General features: G+C 39.9%; 1 protein-coding gene across 5 annotated transcripts in view; it reads left to right on the top strand.

Annotated features, from left to right (window-relative positions):
* LOC109412593 (fibroblast growth factor receptor homolog 1) overlaps positions 1 to 19,521 on the top strand; it is a 595,864-nt gene that overhangs the window by 433,186 nt on the left and 143,157 nt on the right. For 2 of the 5 annotated variants that reach the window (XM_062846822.1, XM_029860672.2), the window contains exon 2: positions 17,761 to 18,239. The exons of the other annotated variants lie outside the window; for them this stretch is intronic. In XM_062846822.1, the coding sequence (XP_062702806.1) occupies positions 18,089 to 18,239 (151 nt within the window). In that variant the 5' untranslated portion in view covers positions 17,761 to 18,088. The remainder of the gene's footprint in view (positions 1 to 17,760; positions 18,240 to 19,521) is intronic. 5 annotated transcript variants of the gene reach the window in all.

The raw sequence follows: 19,521 nt of genomic DNA, 5'->3' as shown, positions 1-19,521 counted from the left end.
AGAAAGTTGACAAATAATGCTGTGACATCTGGCATTGCAGTTACCGAACGCCTCCTGTATCTCCGATACGATCAGCGAAACTACTGCTCACTCATCAAATATCCAGCCCAGTCCAATGTGGTAGCTTAATTAATTCATGAACCAAACGGTGGTGATGACATTAAAGGAAGCTATAAAACATTTAACGTACCTACCTTACAACAACCCCCACTTGCACAACTCGCTCGTTCGCTCACTGAACGGAGGTGGAGGAGGAGTTGATGTCTTTTCTAAACCCATTATACCGCGTGAGCACTCGATATCTGATTTGGTATTCAACGGACGGTTCCTTCTATTTCCAACCATCCTACCACTACGACGACGACGACGACAACGGTCTGAAGCGATCATGATCATCGTTGTTTGGTCACAGCAGCAATACCGAGGAGTTGATGCAAAGTACGATGGTTCAAACACAATGGCCATTGCATTGCGGAGAAGGATCTTCTTCTGTGTGAGCAAAGTCAGTCTGTTGCTACTGTTACTGTTGCTGTTTAGAGAGAAGAGCGGGCTAAAAGAGTCTCTAGCAGAAGCTGCAAATACTTCTTTGGGGCTGTCCATTAACCACGTGGTCTTTTTTTGGGTACTCTGAACTACGCATGAATTGTACCAAGTAAATATATAAAGAGATGGATATAGGAAAGCGAATAAAACACGGCAAGTTGCGGTGGGCTGGGCACGTAGCTCGTGTGCCGGAGAAACGACAAGCTTAAATTGTATTCAACAGAGAACCAGCAAAGAGCTGTGGGTTTCGTAGTAGGCCGGGCACACGTGGTTTTGTTACAGTTGAGTAGGTATCAGTAGATCTCTAAACGTTCAGGGCGGCTGTAAGCTATTCTTCATTACACCAACGAACCTAACCATGAACATGTTTGACAATTCTCAGGTCATTTTGACAGACCACACACATGCACGAAAAAGATTGATCATATATTCTACTTTATCGATCGTGTTGTCATCCTTTTCATGCTCATGTTACATCTGTCAAAATGATCTGAGAATTGTCAGTCATTTTGAGGTAAGGTTCGTTGGTGTAATAAAGAATTGGCGCAAGACCGAGAGCAATGGAGGCGATGATTTTATTCGTACGTAGACTCACCGCTACGAGTTGTAGCCCATCAAGTATCAAGTAAGTAAGTTATCAGCAGTACCTACTTGCAGAGGTGTCCACTGTAATCCGGCAGTATCCTGGCCTTGTTGATTATGATTCGGTCCTAGGGGCATTTCGGGTCCTAGGGTAGCTTTCCACTCAGTTCTTCAATCAAAGTGTCACGACAGTGCTCACAAATACTTCCATGCAGTCATTTGGATTAGTCAATAGGTAGTGAAATTTACAGTTGACTCTCTACATCTCGATATTGAAGGGACCAACGAGATGGGGAAAGATCGAATTCAAGAACCAATTCATAATGCAAACTAGATTGAAAAATCGTCCGTAACTAGGAAAAACCGACAACAAACAAATGTCACTTTGCCTTTTCAGAGTGTTTTGCATCTAAGAAACGAGATCTAGCAACCTGTAAAAACGGGCATATCGACTCATGGAGAGAAAATCTAGAACAAAAACGAAAGAGATCGCTTCAAGATAGAGAGTTTTCGTGATAATGAGATATCGACATGTAGAAAGGTAGAATGTATGCAGATTGAAGGGACCGACTAAACCATGTGATAAGGAGAGATATCGAGATGTAGAACATCGACATGTGGAGGGTCGACTGTAATAAAAAAAAAAAACGGGGCCCTCAAGAGATCAGAAATGTACAAATTTTTTACTTGCTGGTGAGATACCCCCTAGAGCTCCTTCTGAAAACCCTCCAAAAGTTCCTTCCGCAGTTTCTCCATGAATTTGTTTCAGGATTCCTTCAGGAGTTCCTTCAGGAGTTCCTTCTGGGATATCTCTAGAAGCTCCTGTTTCCTCCAGGATTGGGATTGGGATTTCTACTGAAATTCCTTCCGCAGATTCACAAGATATTTATTCCATGAGTTCCTTCTGGCATTATCTTCTAGAGGTTTCCAGAGGGTTTATCCAGGATTTCTTCAGAAGTGCCATCTGGAATTCCGTCAAGAATGTCTTACGGTATTTGTTCAGAGATTCCTTCCAGGATATCTCTAGGAATCCTTCCAGGGTTCCTCAAGGGGTTCCGGAAATTCTTTTTAAGATTCATCGAGTAATCCTGAAATTCTACGGCAAGTTCCTTCTAGGGTTCCTCTCAGAGTTTCTTCTGTGATTCCATACGTTTCGTTTGCAATGTTTATAGAAACGTAATCCCAGATGGAACTCCTGGAGGAATTTCTTACAAAACTTCTGGAGGACTTCCATGAGACATAGGACAATGTTTGGCCGTTTGGGTGAAGTTAACTTCTGAGGGATTTGCATTCGGATCATCTGAGAGCATTTCAGAATGAACTTCCGGGTGTATTGAAGAAGGATCTGCAGAAACTCCACATGACACTCCTTGAGGAATCCAAGATAGATGTTTCTAAAGGCATTCTGTAATAACAAGTCCTAGAGAAACCCCAAGAGGAATTCCTGGAGAAATTTTGGTTATGATTTTTTGAGGCAATTCTAGAAAAAAATCCAGATGCAACTCTTGATGAAATCCACGAAGGGGCAGAAGAAATTTCTGAACGAGACTCAGAAGAAATTGCTGTTGCAATCACAGAAAGAATTTCTGTGGGAGTTCCGCAAAAAAATTCTGGAGAAATACCGAAAGGAATCACAAGTGAAATTCTTGGAGGGATCCCAACAGGAACTCTTGGTGTTACCTCAGAAGAAATCCTGGAGCAATCCTCGAAGCAACTTAGGGAGGAACACATGAAGGTTCTCTTAGAGGAATCATAAAAGAAGTTCCGGGAGGAATCTGATGAAGAATTTTTGAAGAAATTCCAGAAGAAAAACCTCAAGGAATCACAGAAGCAACTCTTATAGGAAATCAGGGAACAACTCATGGAAGAATACCGTACAGAACTCGTGGAAGAATCACTAAAGGAATTCGTGAGTGAATCCTTAAATAAAAAATCTTATAAAAATCATTAAAGGAACTCCTGAAGAAGTTTTCAATGGCATTCCAGGCACCCGAAGGTATTCCGGAACAAATCTTGGAATCAATACCTGGGAGAATCCCGAAAGGAACAACTGAAAGAATCTCGGAATAATCTTCTGAAGGAATCCTGGAAGAAATCCCGGTTCTAGCTCCTGGAGAAAACTCTGACGCAACTCTTAGGGGAACCGTAAAAGAAACTCCTGGAGAAATCTCAAAAGGAACTTCAACAGTAGTCTTAGAAAGGGGAATCCTCAGAAGGAGGAATCTCAGAAGAATCTCTTTCAGGAATTTCCTAAGGAACTACATACTAGATGAATTACAATAGAAACTCCAGGAGGAATCACCGATGGAAGCACTCTTTAGAAAAGAATTTCCAAAAGAAACTACTTGGACAATCCTAGATCAGATGGAACTTTCTGAGAAACCCCAGAATGAGCTCCTGGAGGAATACTAGAAGGAATTTATGGAGGAATTTCCGAACTTCTGTAGGGCCCGTTGATGGAATATCGAATAGAATTCCCGATGGGATCTCAGAAAGATCTTTGAGGAAAGTTTCTAAAGAAACTATTGTAGGACCTTGTTTTGTTTAAATTGTCAAAAATGAAATCCCAGAAATGACTGGTAAAGAAATGCTAGAAGGAACTTCTGGAAAAAAATCGAAGGAAATCTTGTAAATAGTAAAAAAGTGAAAATAGTGAGGCTGCTGGGGAGGACAAGATTGCGGTCGATCTTTTGAAACTAATATTCTGCTCGACAACAACACAGCAGCGCGAGACTTGGATGTCAATAAATAGTTTTAGGGGCGGTGCGCGACCAGGACGCCGGAGAGGCTTTGCAGATTATAAAGGGCGCTTAAGGATTTAAATAAGCGGTTCGAAACTACGGTGTATTCTGGTGTTCTGTAATATTGGCACGGGTGCGAATCTTCTTCACGAAAAGCGCTGCTCGTTTGATAGCTGAACATTAGCGAACCTGGTGGTGGAAGTCAAGCTTTAGCCTACAGCGAGCATAGGGAGGCCACGTAGCACGCTTTGATGATTTGTGTAAAATTTGGAAGCGATTGGTTGCGTCCCCGTATTCCGCATTGTGGTTTAAATTTGTATGAAATTTAGTATGGAAAAAATAACTTTAGTAACAGTCTTTATTTTTTGTCTGTATTAACGAGATTTTTAGCCCTAGGCTAGTTCATCTCGGGACCCACGCTCTGCTTCCCTTCCGAAGGAAGAACCCACATTTTGTGAGTTTGTCGGGAGCAAGGTCGGGAGTGGGATTCGATCCCAGGTCCTCGGCGTGATAGTCACGTCATAGACAAACAGACGTAAAACTTGCGAAATTTCCATCGACCACGCTTTTAACGATCATTTTAAATTTTCATGGTTGTGGTTTTCACAACCAGAGGCGCGCGCATCGTTTTTCTATACGTTTGACGTTTCACACTAGCGCCTTCTGTTGACGATATTGCATAACATAGTGATTCGTGCAACTTTTCCACCAGGTGATGGTAGTGTTAACCGGGCGATGGATTTCCATGAAAATCGTTTAAGATGTTACGTCTGTTAGTCTATGGTCACGTGCTTTAACCATCTCATCAGGTCCGTTCTATTTTTTTGGTTACTTAGATCGTTTTTGACAAAAAAATCAATTTATGAGACTAATGTAAAAAGTACGTTTTCCCAAACTAAGTTCCATACAAATTCTAAGTTTCGGAATACGAGGATGCAACCAATCGCTCCCAAACAGTTGGACGCAAAAAGGGATCGAAAAGCTTTTCAATCTTGTAGTAAATGAACATGAAAAGCGAGATTATTTCAACGTGTTGTACGGAATACAACAGCGCGATTGCTCGAGGGTTGATAGTTGAAGGTCACAAAGCATTCTTAGAAAATTTTGGGATATTCCAGGTAATCCCAAGTGTTCTGCAACTCAGTTTTTTAAGTCTATGGCTATGACAGTAGTTTCTCAAGCTAAAACTAGTAATTATACATAATTAGACAGGGTTTAAATCAATAATTATTCCAAAATAGTTTTAAAATATTCTAAATCAGTCAATTGATCAGCCAGCAATGGACATAATAGACATAATTATCTGACAGATAGATACAATAATAGATATAATAATAATCTCTGGACATAATATATTACAAATCGTAGATTTGTACAATGAAAAAAGTTCATGTAATCTCAAGATCGGTTTGGATATTCTTAGACATCTCAACAGATCTGATGCTGTCTATTAAACTTTGAGATGTTCAGTAAGTCACGAAAGATTACAAGTCGTAGCTTTGTATTATAAATGAAGTTACCGGTACACTCGTAGACTTTAGGATCTAAACTCCAGAATAGTTTAAATGACCTAGGATATCCCGACTGATTTGAAACTGTCTATTGAACTTTCAAAAGACTTACTGAGTATAATAGATTACAAATCGTTGATTCGTATGATGCAGGAAGCTACCGCTGCACCCGTAGACTTTAGGATCTAAACTCCAGAATAGTTTGGATGACCTAGAATATCCCGACTGATCTGAAACTGTCTATTGAACTTTCAAAAGACTTACTGGGCTTAATAAATTACAAATCGTTGCTTTGTATAATGCTAGAAGATGCCGTTACAGACGTAGACTTTAGCATCTAAACTCAAGAACAGTTTGGATGTCCTTGGATATCCATAAAATTACTCTGCATCATATCCTACCTTTTTAATGCTGTTAAGCACCAAAACTACAGAAATATGTAGAAAAACTCTATAATAATGCTAGGAAAAATTCCGGCTTAAAATTAAAAATCCACGTAAATGAAAACCGCGTTAATTAAAAAAACCGCGTTAATTCAAAAATCCGCGTAAAAATAAACCGCGTTAATTCAAAAATCCGCGTAAAAAAAACCGCGTTAATTCAAAAATCCGCGTAAAAAAACCTCGTAAATGAAAACCGCGTAAAAAAACCGCGTAAAAAAAACCTGACTGTATGTGTACATGTACAACGAAGGTCACTCCCTTAGCCTTATTTCGGATTTAAGCACAAATCGAGCCGGCTCGTTTGCTATTGAAAATGGTTCGGATCGATGCAGGTGCTCGGTTGACTCGCTCATAGTTGACGAATTTCGTTGGAAGCCCAAATGCGGTGACCAGAAAATTTCGAGATGGCGGCTGCTGTGTGCAGTTTTCAGCTCTGAAACTCTACAATATGGTTATGTTTGTTATGGGAAAGATGATTCAAAAATTAGTTCAAAAATGGTGACCAAGAAAACCAATATGGAGGTCCAAAATTCAAGATGGTGGACATAGCTTTAAGATGGCGGTTTGGGGTTTTGAACTTTCAAATAATGCAAAATGGGTATATTTGGTATTGGGTTGGGAAACTGCTGGGAGTCCAGAAATGAGGACTACAAATTCCAAGATGTGGAGTTTTGAACTCTAAAACTATGCAATATGGGTATATTTGGGATGGGGCAGATGTTCGGAGTTAAAAAATAATGACCAAAGAATCTAATGTAGCGATTCGAAATACAAGATGGCGGCTGTTTCTTGCAAGTTTGAGTTTCAAAACTATGCAAGATGAGTGTATTTGGTATGCGGAAGATGTTCGTAGAACAAGAATGGCCACCGGAGAATCAAAAATCCAAGCTTAAGTTTGGGTTTCTATTCCGCAGAATTGTTATCTGTTTTGTGGCTTAGATGGTTGAAGCGCCGGTCTAGCAAATACGGAGTCATCGGTTCGAATACGATTTTTTTTCACAATTTCATCTCCTAATTTCCCAATTAATTAACATTCTGTGTCTTCTAATTTTCAAGTTTTTTCCAGTATATTTAGTAGGGTTTTGAGACCTTATAATATGGTCATATTTGGTATGGGAAACATATCTAGAATTCAAAATTTGTATTCAGAAAATCCAAGATGTCCGCTGGTTCAAGACGTCTTTTAAACCATGCAATATAACTGTAATTTGTATGAGGAAGAGTGCCGGACTCCGTCCAAACTGGTAACCAGTAATATCGACTGTTTTATGTAATTTCAGGTGCTAAAACCAAGCAATATGGGTATATTTAGCATGAGAAATACGTCCGGAGTCCAAAAATGAGTACCAGAACATCCAAGATTGCGCCTCAATGCTCAAGATGGCGATTGTTTTCTACAGTTTATGCTCTGAAACCATGCAATATGGATCTCTTTAACAGTTAGTGACTTGAGTATTGTAGAAAGGATATTTTACTGCCCATAATCGCATAGTTGACGTAAGCTCCACTGTTGTTTTCAACACACTTTTGAGTTTTTTTTATAATGAATAATGAAAAGTTAAAGACTTTTTTCACGTTGACATGTAGCTAGGGATTAGATCTTGTGCTCTATTGAATAAAACTGGTCATAATTATTCACATGCGTTAGATATTAGCTTGTGAATGCTGACATTGTCAAAGGTGGTTACGTCAACTATGCGATCATGGGCAGTTTAAGCCACAATCACCGCTAGGTGGATTAATTAGGAGTCAAGGCAGACTTCAGTGGGTTGGTCACGTCCTGTGAATGTCGGAATTTCAGAAAAATATTCAGCAGAGAACCACGTAGAAGTCGATGGTTTCATGGGCGGTCACAAGCGCGCTGGCAGACGCTGGTGATTGCAGAAGACCTATACAAACCCCAAAGATTCGGAAACACTGAAGGAAAATCGCCAAAGATCAACGAGGATGGTGTTGGGTCGAGAAGAAAACCCGATTATCTCGGTGGCGCATTTCATACCGATTCTCTCTACTGAATGCGAGGACGATCTTTCCAGTCCCATTCAACCAAATCAACCATCCACGTCACGAAGTCGGCTAAGGTGAATCCAATCCACTACTGGATGACGACGGCTACCAAACAACTATAGGTACAACATCCACCGTCCCCGTCAGATTACAGTTTTCGATTTCTTCATTCTCCCGGTGGTGCGGCGCGCACCGACTTCTCGGGAAAGGCAATTTTTGATTTCTTTCGTTTTCACTGAGTCTTATACGGCGCGGCGCAAAGGTACGGGCTACCCGAATAAAAAATACAGTAGAAAAACCGAACGTTGTATTGTAACAGTACTATTTAAAACCATTTTTTTACAATAGACACTACTGTAAAAATAAAAATACAAAAACAATAAAATGTAATGTAAACACCATACAGTAAATTGTAAATAAGATTTTTACAATATACTATACGGGTGGTTAAGTATCGTAACAATATAAAAAAATATTTTTCTCCATATATATTTTTTTGCAAAACCATACATTATATTGTAAATGAATTGTTATAAATACTGATACGTGGGTTTTAATAAACCATACATTGTATGGTACACATATGGTTTCAAACAATAAAATGTACCGTAAAAATATTGTTTTTAATTGTAGTTTCAGTACTGGTTATACATTTAATTAAATGGTTTTGGAATGGTTCTCTTTTGTTATGTCGTGTTGGTTTACATTACATAAACCATATAATGTTATATTATCTTGTCATTTTCCTCCTGTTAATGGCATCTCAGGCTTACTAGTATTATGAGATACGCTTTTGGAATTCTCCAGAGCGTTTTGGATAACCCTTCATATATTGGATCGCCCACGTCCAAGTCTGAGTCGAGGTCTGAGTAGTCTCTGATTACATTAACAGTTGAAGCTTAGGCTTCCATGCCCCACCAGCCAGATAACTGGATTTCGTAAACTAAGCATTATTTGTGGCAACACTTTGAGCGGCATGATGGAACTATGCCTAGCGCGCTAAGTATTATTAGACCACTAATGTAGTTTCATGAAGTGTTTGACGAGGTACATAAGTATCATTACAGCGTGCTTAACCGTTATTGCAATATTGAGGCTCCAGTTTGACTAAAGTTCGAAATACACGGAAATACATAACAACTCATGAGAAAACTGTCAAGTTCGATTCAAGTATAAGTTAGGTTAAAAAGCGAACCCGCAGACAAACCTATATTAAAAGTCATTTCAGTGTTCAGTCCAGTCCATGTGTTAAAGATGGCTCTGCGTCAAAGATAAAGTTTGTCAATCGCATTTGATTCGATTGTGGTCGAAGGCAAGTTCACATGAGAGAAGAGGAGAAAATTTCCCTAAATGCAAATTCAGAAATAATAGTGTTGATGTTGAACTCATCCACTGATTTACGGTAATATGACCTGCATCATTCCGGGTTGGCCTACATTCGTATTTCTCTCATCGCACTCTACACACCTAGCCCGCCATATCTCTTGGACCCCTGCTTGGACCTGCAGTTCTTAGGATAGGACATTGGGTTTACCACTGATTTAAACATGTTATTGATTTTCAATTGATGTTTCAACTTATTCACTTTTTTCTCTTTCCTATGAAAGCTTTCCTTTGCATCAAAAAAATCACAAACATCAACAAAACAAAGCACGGAAAAAATGTTAAACTGAATAAATCTGGTGTTCGATTTGAATAGGTCGAATCTGCAGGCGCAGTATCATAACGTCCGAGGCCATAATGTCCCAGGGCTTTATGGCGCATTTTTTCGGGGCATAACGTCCAAACATACAAGTATGCCACGATGTCCAAGGAAAGAAGGCACATAGGATATTATGACGCACCTAAACTTTTGGACGTTATTTCGCAAAAAAAAAACGCGACTTAACGACCGGGACAGTATGGCCTCGGACGTTGTGATCCGGCCCCGAATCTGCATATGAACCACAGCAAACATACGGGGCCGGGTCATAACGTCCGAGGCCATAATAACCGGGTCATTATGGCGCGTTTTTTTGCGAAATAACGTCCGAAAACTTAGATGCGTCATAATATCCAATGTGCCTTCTTACCTAGGACTTAGTGGCGCACCTATACGTTTGGACGTTATGCCCCAGAAAAACGCGCCATAAAGCCTTGGGACATTATGGCCTCGGACGTTATGATACTGCGCCCAAACATACGACCTATTCAAATCGAACACCAGAAATAATAAAAAATTAACGGAAAAATAATGTTTCGGAAAAGTGAATGGTTTAAACGTAAGAAAAACAGTATAATATATTGTTACATAAAAATCCAATGTAAATATATAGTATAGCGAACCATTTCATCACAATACACTTTATTGTAGCTGGTACACTGTACGGTGCAGGAATGATTTTCACCATACACCCTATGGTTAGTTTTTATCCGGGTACAGAGTCCTTCGAACTTCAAGGCTCTCTAAACTTCAAGGCACATTCGACTCTCGCTCGATAGCGAGCGACGTCGCCGGCACAGGATGTGGATGTGCGATTAGAAGAAGAAAACAATGAAGATTCAAAATTTGAATCCGTACAGACAGAGACAGAGGCAAACCAAACCAGAAGACAAATTGATTATGATAAGCATAAGCGTATTACTTGTACCGGCTTCGTCGGTTCTTCCATATCAACGAAAACGATGGTGACGACGACGACGAGACGTGCGGTGGGATTCAATTGAGAGAGTCTTAATTTGAATGTTAAATGACACGGTCTGTTACGGTACGGTGGTGGCGGTAGCAACGACGACGGTGCGGGACCTTTCTTGTGTTGTTGCTTGTTATCGAATATTATTATGTTTTATGGTGACTTCCGAAAGTACTAAAAGGGGATCTGGCATTTGATTCCAACTAGCGGTGCATTGAACAAGTGGCTTTCGGGTTATCTTGAAATTATTTTAATACCTAATGAGCCAATAAGGCCAATAGCTGCTGTATTTAAGATCAAATAACAATATTTCTGTGAAAACATTATTCTTATTGGCGTAAACTCAGTCTCAATACACAGTTTTTATGTCAAGCAGATTATGTTTTAGGAGTAAATATTCAACGACCAAGTGATGCGGAAGATTGATCGTTTACGATCACCTGATGTGAGTGGTCAATATTTCCTGAGGCTACAAAAAGAGGATCACCTATGATCCCGTGGTACGCCCCTGAAACCCCATGAAGCCCCCATGAATCCTTGCTGCACCTGAAACACCCCATGGAGCCCCTGTGATCTCCTGAAATGTTATTGAGACTCCCTGAAACTTCCTTACAACCCTCTATGGCCCCATGAAACGCCCCTGAGACCACCCGAAACACCTCCGAAACCTTCTTAATACACCTGAAGCTTCAAAAGAACATCCAATTCATTTTGAAATATCCTAATTCGCCTTTGAGACGGCCTCTGAGATAGTCTGAAACACCCCTGAGTTTTTTCGGGAACGCACGTAAAACCTATTTAATCTCTTTGAACAACGGGTTTCAAGAGGATTAAAAGGCATTAAATCCTATAAGGAACTCGAAAGTCCTCCTGAGACCCCCTGTAGCCCCCCTGAAACGCCCTGAGACCAGTAGAACGCCCCTGACATCCTCCAAACCTCCTAAAATAGCTTGAGACCTCGTGGATCGTCAGTGAGACCCCTTGAAGCTCCCTCAATCCTCCAGAGATTCTCGAAACCCCCTGAAATCACTTGACACCAACTGAACTGAAACGTCCCTAAAATCTTCTGAATTCAGTCAGTGAATCTACTGAATCTACTGAACATCCCTGAATCTCCTTGGAACGGTACTAAAGTCTCCTGAACCCCCATGAATCTCCTCAAAACACCCATGAAACCCCCTTAAATCCTCTTGAGACATCCTTAATCCTTCTGAAACTCTTTTAACTTCCTCTTGAACACTGTCATGAGTTGCTCTGAAACACCCTTGAGACCCTATGAGACGTCCCGAAACCTCCTCTGAGACCTCTTGAGACGCCTTAAAACAGCCCTGTGATCCCAGAAACCCATTGAAACTTCTTGGTACTCCTTAAGCTCCCCTGAATCTCATCCATTTTTTTTCTCTTCTAAGCAATACAATGGGGGAGGGGGGATAATCTGCTCAACAGACACCTGTACAGAGAGGTCCAGATAGTGTGGGGGTAGGGATTGTCTTCTACGACCAAAGTGGAAGCCAGGACTACAATTTCCCTGACCCACTAAACCCGCCAAACCCTACGTCTCTCCGGATCCACCAAGGAGACATTGCCTCTGAGAGAAAGGGATTCCTGAATCCCATGAAACGTGCCTAGGACTTCTTGAATTCCATTGATCCTCCTACGAGCCTCTTAAATGCCTCTGAGACCCCCTGAAACCCTTAGTTTCCTTAGAAATTTCTTCATAGATTTTTTTTTTCAGAAATTCGTTCATTAAATCATGCACGAATTCCTTCAGAAATGCATTCATCAAGTTTTTCAGAAAATCAAAACATCCGAATTCCTCCAGAAATTTATCCAAGGATTTCTTTAGAAAATTTTTACCGCGCTCCTTCAGAAATTCTTCCAGGGATTATTGTATTAGAATTTTTTTCTGGAAATTTTTTCAGAAATTCTTCATGAGATTCCTCCATAAATTTGTTCAATGATTTATTTTATTTAAATATTCTATGGATTCCTTCAGAAATTACTCCAGGAGTTTGTTCTTATAATCTATCAAGGTTTCTATCAGAAACTCCTTCAGTGGTTTCTTCAGAAGATCTTCACGAGATTCTTTAGGAAATTTTTCCAGCTCTTTGATTCTTTTGGGCTGGTTTCCATAGATTCGTTCTGCAACTTCGAAAGGGATTACTTTAAAACTTTTTCGGAAAAATCTCTAGGGATTTATGCAGAATTTTCTACAGGGATTCCTTCAAAAATTATTTCAAAGATGTGGTTCCAGAGATTTGTTCGGAAATTGCTCAAGAGATTCCAATTTTTCCTAATTTCCACAAGAATGTGTCCGGAATATATTTCAGAGAGTATTCCTATAGAAATACGTGCACAGATTGCTTTTGGAATACTTTCAGAAACTCTTCGAACGAACTTTTTTAAGTATCTCACCAAGGGGTTCCGGAGGAATTTCTACAGGAAATTCCTTGGAAACTCCTCCTGGGATTCCTCCAACAATATCCTTGGGATTCCTTCAGATATTCCTCTACAGATTCATTGAAGAGTACTTCCTGAGATTTCTCCCAGGGAAATAGCTTCTCAAATTATTTCGAGCATTCCTTTAAAAACACCTCCAGAATTTTCAGAATTTTAAAAATTTTACAAAAAATATCAGCAAGTTCTCCCATGAAATTGTTCAGAAACTCTTTTCATTTTTTCTCCAAATATCTTACAATGATTCCTTTGGTAATTCTTTCAAGTGTTTCCCCGAGTTGTTTTTTTAAAGAAATTACATCAGGGACTCCTGCAGAAATCCTTCCAAGTATTATATTTAAAAATTGCTTCAGCGGCTTCGTCAGAAATATCTCATGGGATTCCTTCACATATTGATGCAGAAAATAATGGAAGGGTTCTTGAAAGAACCCTTGAAAGAGTTTCTAAGGACATCCCAGGGGAATCCCTTAAAATCAATTCTGTTGATACCTTTTAAGATTTCTAGAAGTTATTCTTGAAAATATCCTAGACAAAAATTCTGAAGCAATTTTTGAAATTATCTCTGGGCATTTCCTGGATGAATATCTGGGAAACTTTTGGAAAAACTCTGAAGGAATCTCTAAACAAATGTCTACTAGAAATCCCAGCAGAAGATACAGATAAAGTTGTTGGGGAGATTTTTAAGAGATCCCTCAATGAATTTCTGAGGGTTTCCAGCAGGATTTTCTAAATAAATCCTTGGAAGAACTTCTATAAATACCTTATGAAAGCATTCTCAAAAGAATTTCTTTTACAATTTCTAAAGGGAGTAATATACAAAAGGATTTGCTGAGAGGTTCTTCGAAGAAATTCTTGAAGCATCACCAATAAAACTTCCAAATGAATCCTGGAATACCTGTAGAAACTCCTGACGAAACTTCCACAGGAATCTCTTGAGAGTTTTCAAGAAGGATTTTGAAATAAATATATGGAGTAACATACGAAGGAATGAACCAGGAGAAATTTCAACCATAACTCTTGAAAGAGTTCCTGGAAAGAATATGAGTTTCAAAGATAATCCTTAAAAATCCTTGATATAATATCTCCGAAAAAATGCAGCATTTCAAGACATCTGGAGGGATTCCTGGAAAACTTCTGAAAGAATTTCTTGACAAGTTTTAAGAAGAATTTCTGAAGGAATCTCAAAGAAAATTCCTGAAAAATAAACTGATTTCATTTCTGGAGGAATTCCTTCAGAAAATTCTAAAGAATTCAAAAGAAATGGATGAAAAACATTTCAAAATAATTCTCGTAGGAATCTTCTGAAGAAATCTTGCAGAATCTTGGCAAAAAGGAATTCCTGCGAGAATGCCCCTTCCGCGATAATTACTGAAAAAAAATCATAGAGAAGCTTTCAAATTATTTTCAATAATTACTGAAAAAAATCATAGAGAAGCTTTCCTTCCTTCCTGGAGGAGTCCATGGAGAAAATCCTGGAGAAATGCCTAGACAAATTCCATAAAATTTCTGAAGGAATTCATTAAGCAATCTCTGGAGGATTTTTGGAGAATTTCTAGAGGAATACCTGGAGAATTTCCGATAGAAATTACTGCTGTAGATAGTCTGAAGGAAATCCTGGATAAATTCATTAATTCCTGGGATAATTTCTGAAGCAACTCTTGAAGGAATTCCTGTAGGAGTCCCTTGAGAAAATTCTTGATAAAAACGAGGTGGATTACCTGAAGGAATGCCTGGAGCAATGCAAAGAGAAGTATCTGGAGGATTACCTATAGATATTCCTGGAAGAATTCCAGGAGGAATCCCTGGAGAAATTCCTGGTGCAATCCCTGCAGGGTTCCTGGAGGAATGCCTGGAGGAGAGGAATCTCTAGCTAGAGGATCTCATGAAGGAATCTCTATTGATATTCCTAGAGGAATCTCTTGAGGAATTCCTACAGGAATCCCTGTACAAATTCCTGGAAGAACCTTAAAGGAATCCCTACAGGATTTCCCAGAGAAATCCCTGGAATAACTCCCAAAGACGAGGAATCCCTAGGGATTTCTGATGAAATCCCATGAAGAAGTACAGGAGAAATCGCAGAAAGAATTCTTGGGAAAATCCAGAAAGATTCTTAAATCGAGTTCGTGGAGGAACTCCTGGAGGAATCCCTGTAGCAGTTCCTGAAGGAATCTCTGGAGAAACCTCAGGAGGAATCCGGGAAATTCCTGGAGGAAATCGTGGATTAAATCGTGGAGAAGTTTTTGAAAGAATTTCAGGAGGAATTCCTGAAGAAATCACAGGAAGAGTTCCTAAGAAATCCTTGGAGGACTTTTCAAAATAACCTCTGGAGTTCCTGAAAGTATCACAGAAGGAATTTTTGGAGAATACCCGGAGAAATTCCTAAAGAAATCCCTATGAATAACCCTGGAAACAATCTCCAGAGGAAATCCCAGGTGATCTATTTTAACGAACTCTAGGAAAAATTTCTGTGGGGATCCCTGGAAAATGTCCGAAAGAATCCATGTCTGCAGTAATTTCTGGATGAAATATTGAAAGAATCCTTGGATGGACTCCTAAAGGATTTTAATTACAAAATTTAAGGAATTCTTGGATAAATTTGTGAATAACCTGTAGTATAATTTTCTGAAAAAAAAATCTGAAAAAAAAAATCCTACAGAAATACTTTGAATATTTCCAGACCAGATGGAATTATTGGAGCAATCTCTATTCTCTAGCAGATTTTTTGAAGGAATATATGAAAGAATACCTGTGGGAATATCTAAAAGAATCTTTGGTCAAATTCTCATGGGAATTCTTGAAAAAAATCCTGAAGAAATCATCGAAGAAAGCACCGGAACAATCGCAGGAGGAACCTCTAACGATATCCCAAGAGAAATTTCCGTAGGAATTTCTAGAGTTATTTTAGAAGGAATCACTGAACGAAGCTATAGGCAAATTCCTGGAGGAATTCGTCGATACACCTTGCAAAAATATTTGTAAAAATTACTGAATGAAATGAACCGCGAGAGGAATTTCTGAAGCATTTCTTGGAATAAACCCTGAAACAATCACTATCGGAAACCCGCAAACGTCCGTTGAAAAATTCACAAAGGAGACAATTTTAAAGAAGCCCCTTGATCAATTCCTGATGAAGTTTCTGAATCACTGGTGAAGTTTCTGAAAAAAAAAATCATCGATGAAGTCATAAATAAAACCCAGGTGTTTTGCTCTAAGCATGATGTTTGTTTGAATTTTAAGCTAGTAAAACTTTGTGAATTTTGAGCTACGAAGCTTGTTATTTGGTAAAATTCTATGATAAAATTGAAGTGGTGCTTTTAGAGAAATACGTGGCGAAATTTCTTGTGATTTTCTAGAAAAAAAAAGTTGGATAATTATGAATATGTAATATTAAAATCTGAAAGAAAATAGTTTATTTTCTTCTGAGAATTTTTCAGGAACTTTCATAATCTTCAAATCAAAAGAAAAAATATGTCAGCCAGGGGAAGCAACGGGCCTTCCTTCTGCCCCCTCTTTTTTTTCTTCTAAACCATAGGGGGATAAATCTGCTCAACAGACACCCTAACAGGAAGGTTAGGGTAGTGTGGGGTTAAGGCCGTCTTCTACAACACTAGTAAAAGCCAGGACTACTCTCTCCTCGACCCACTAAAACAAATTCGCCAAACCCTACGTCTCTCCGGAACCACCAAGAAGGTATTGCTTCAGAGACTGCCCCCTCTGGCTACGCCCATGTGGAATAGTATTGATTATTTTCGTTGGTTTTCTCCGTCTAGGGACATTCAAAACGACTTGTTTTGTATTGTACGACGTTTAGGCCAAATAAATAAGGCCGAAACGTCGGGCAATACAAAAGTCGATTTCGGGCGGGGGTTTTCGTTCAGTGTTGACTGACTGCTGATACACTGAACGAAAACCCCCGCCCGAAATCGACTGACAAGCGATTCGATCGCGCCTCTTAACGACAATCGGTCGGAAACCATATGGTCCACCGACCGAATGATGTCATCCTAAAATCGGATGACAGTCAAATGAAATTGGACCAAATTTGTTTTCTATCGGAGGATAACATTTTTTCATGACTTCTCTTTTTGAACGTGTAATTTGGGTGAAAGTCAGGGTACTCTTGCGGGTGCCCTCTTCCAAAAAATAACATGCTCGAGAAGAGACATGCGAAGCTCACAATGACAACGTCGCGAGTATAATGATCAAGGAACTGGTTACGCTATCGATGGCTGTATTTTACGAAACTGTTTTGCCTTCGCTTTGCAACCAATGCAATGTTCATTCACACAGCGTGCGTCGATTCAGACACGAATGAGATAATTGTCATTCGATTTGAGGATGATTTCTATTCGACTGATTCGTCATCGTCATTCCAAAACACGATTTTGGAAATTTGGGCTGGATGGTCGGACAAATCAGTCGATTTTGGGATGGGGTTTCCATTCAGTGTAAGGTAAGCTAAGCTGGACTAACGGCTTACAGTTTACTTGAACTTTGTTCTACGGTTCGAAATGATTCCATTTTGAACCTTTCGTGGGCTTTAACGTTATTTTAAAGTGAAGTCAAATGATTGTATTTATCAAAAGCTGGGTCATCGCGATGCTGTTGTTGCTAAAGTCTAGAAATATACTGGGTCTTGGCTAACTCCCATAACTACGATAATATTCATACATCTTCTAAGGGTTATGACTTCACGCATAATCGCAACCATACTCACCTCACTCTCAATGTACCATTCAATAACAATACAATGGATATGACTTCGCCATTAACAATAAATTCTTCATCTTTATTCCTTTCGCAGGATTCAGCCGAAGCAATGTCCTTAGACCAAGAACAACCATCAACGTCAACGTCGTCGTCTCCATCATCATCAGCATCGAAATCGATAGTGCTGCTGCTGCCTTCCCCGTGCAATGCATCCCATAAAGCGTTTATTTAGGTGACAGGTCAACCGGGGAAACAGCGCAACGGTGCCCAAGTGTGAAACAAATGTCGAACCACGCGTACTGCTAATGGAAGAGTGCAATTGATTCCCAGAGTCAGATTAGTGAGTGAGTGAGTGAGGGTGCTGCAAGAATATTGTGTTCCGAGCAGAAACGGGAGTGTGATCAGTGCAATATCGGGTGAAAATGGCACCCAACAGCGTGTTATTCCCTCAGCTGCCAGCGATCTCGCTGATCGCGTTGCTCTGGCTACTGACGATAGTGGTGAACGAACAGTTTGAACCGGTTGCAGCGTACAAGATACTGGGCGATCCGGATATGATACGAATAAATCTCGGTAAGTGTTGCGCGGTGCGTTGCTCAGCCTCAGTGACGCCTTCTTCCTGTTTCCGAAACGTGGTGCGGTGATTAACGGTCGCCCACCATTTCGGTGTTCTGGGTTTTTTTTGCAACTTGATCCATGTTTTCACAATTGGGATTCGTCTGCCATACTTGACTTGAGCAACATCCGAAATGGCACTTTTCCGTTTCTAGCTCATTAGGGAGGCAGCGTTTTTTATAGGCCAGAACCAGAACCAAAACACAAGCGTGGTCGGTCAGACGAAAACCGAAAAATTAATGACTGTGTTTTCCTTCCTACTCGTCAACCATTTCAGGCCAAACATGTCTAAAGGTCCTATCTGCAGAAGAGAGGCTCTCTTTGGTTTCTCTCTCTTTCGTTAATATCTCAGCTGTTTATTTGTATTATGATTGCCTCCTTGCATTGAACGATGGTCAAAACAATCGTCTTTTGGTTTGTACTGCAAAAATAGTTGAAAAGTGTACCATTACATTGCAATAATTGAAAGAGAAAGTAAACAAAGAGAGCCTCTCAAATGCAGATAGGACCTATTGAAATGTTTGGCCTGATTTGCAATCGAGGACTTCGTCCAATGAGGTACAGATACAGGTGGCGCAGATAAACATTGCAAACCACTGGTTATCTCTTTTGTTCTCCCGCTGGTCAAATGCAACTCAATTAGTGACGTCACTAATTGAGTTGCATTTGATCAGCGGTAGAACAAAAGAGACAACCAGTGGTTTGCAATGTTTATCTGCGCCACCTGTATCTGTACCTCATTGGACTTCGTCGTCGTCGCCATCATTAGATGCCTCCTTGTTGCGGCACATTGCTGTTGCTGCTGGTGTCCCAAGGGGACGATCACTTCCGACGCGTATTGCACGACTACGCAAAGACACATAATCGTCAATTAAATGCCTCTCTCGTTCGATGAATTGTTTTCCTAAGAAAATTAGTGAACATTCGGCTTGAAATTCGATATTAGGACGGGCAGCAGCGAAAAACACATGCGAAAATCTTGGTACCAAGAGGCGAAATCCCACAAATATACGCTTGAAATTGGATCCTTTTGCGGTTGGCGGAACAAACGTTACTTGACGTAGGCAGGGTTGCTCAAATTCGAATGGTAACTTGTGTATTAGCTTATCGTAAAAATTTTTATTCTCATCCCTTCAGAACGTTATTCAGAGTTTCTTCTAGAAGGGATTCAGTTTTGCCTCCATGAGATCCGCCAGGAATTCCTCCAGAAAATTCTTCAGGGATTCCAACAGGAATTTCA

This window comes from Aedes albopictus, chromosome 1, assembly GCF_035046485.1.
Source record: "Aedes albopictus strain Foshan chromosome 1, AalbF5, whole genome shotgun sequence".
Taxonomy (NCBI): domain Eukaryota; kingdom Metazoa; phylum Arthropoda; class Insecta; order Diptera; family Culicidae; genus Aedes; species Aedes albopictus.
This window is presented reverse-complemented; position numbering and strand designations above follow the sequence as displayed.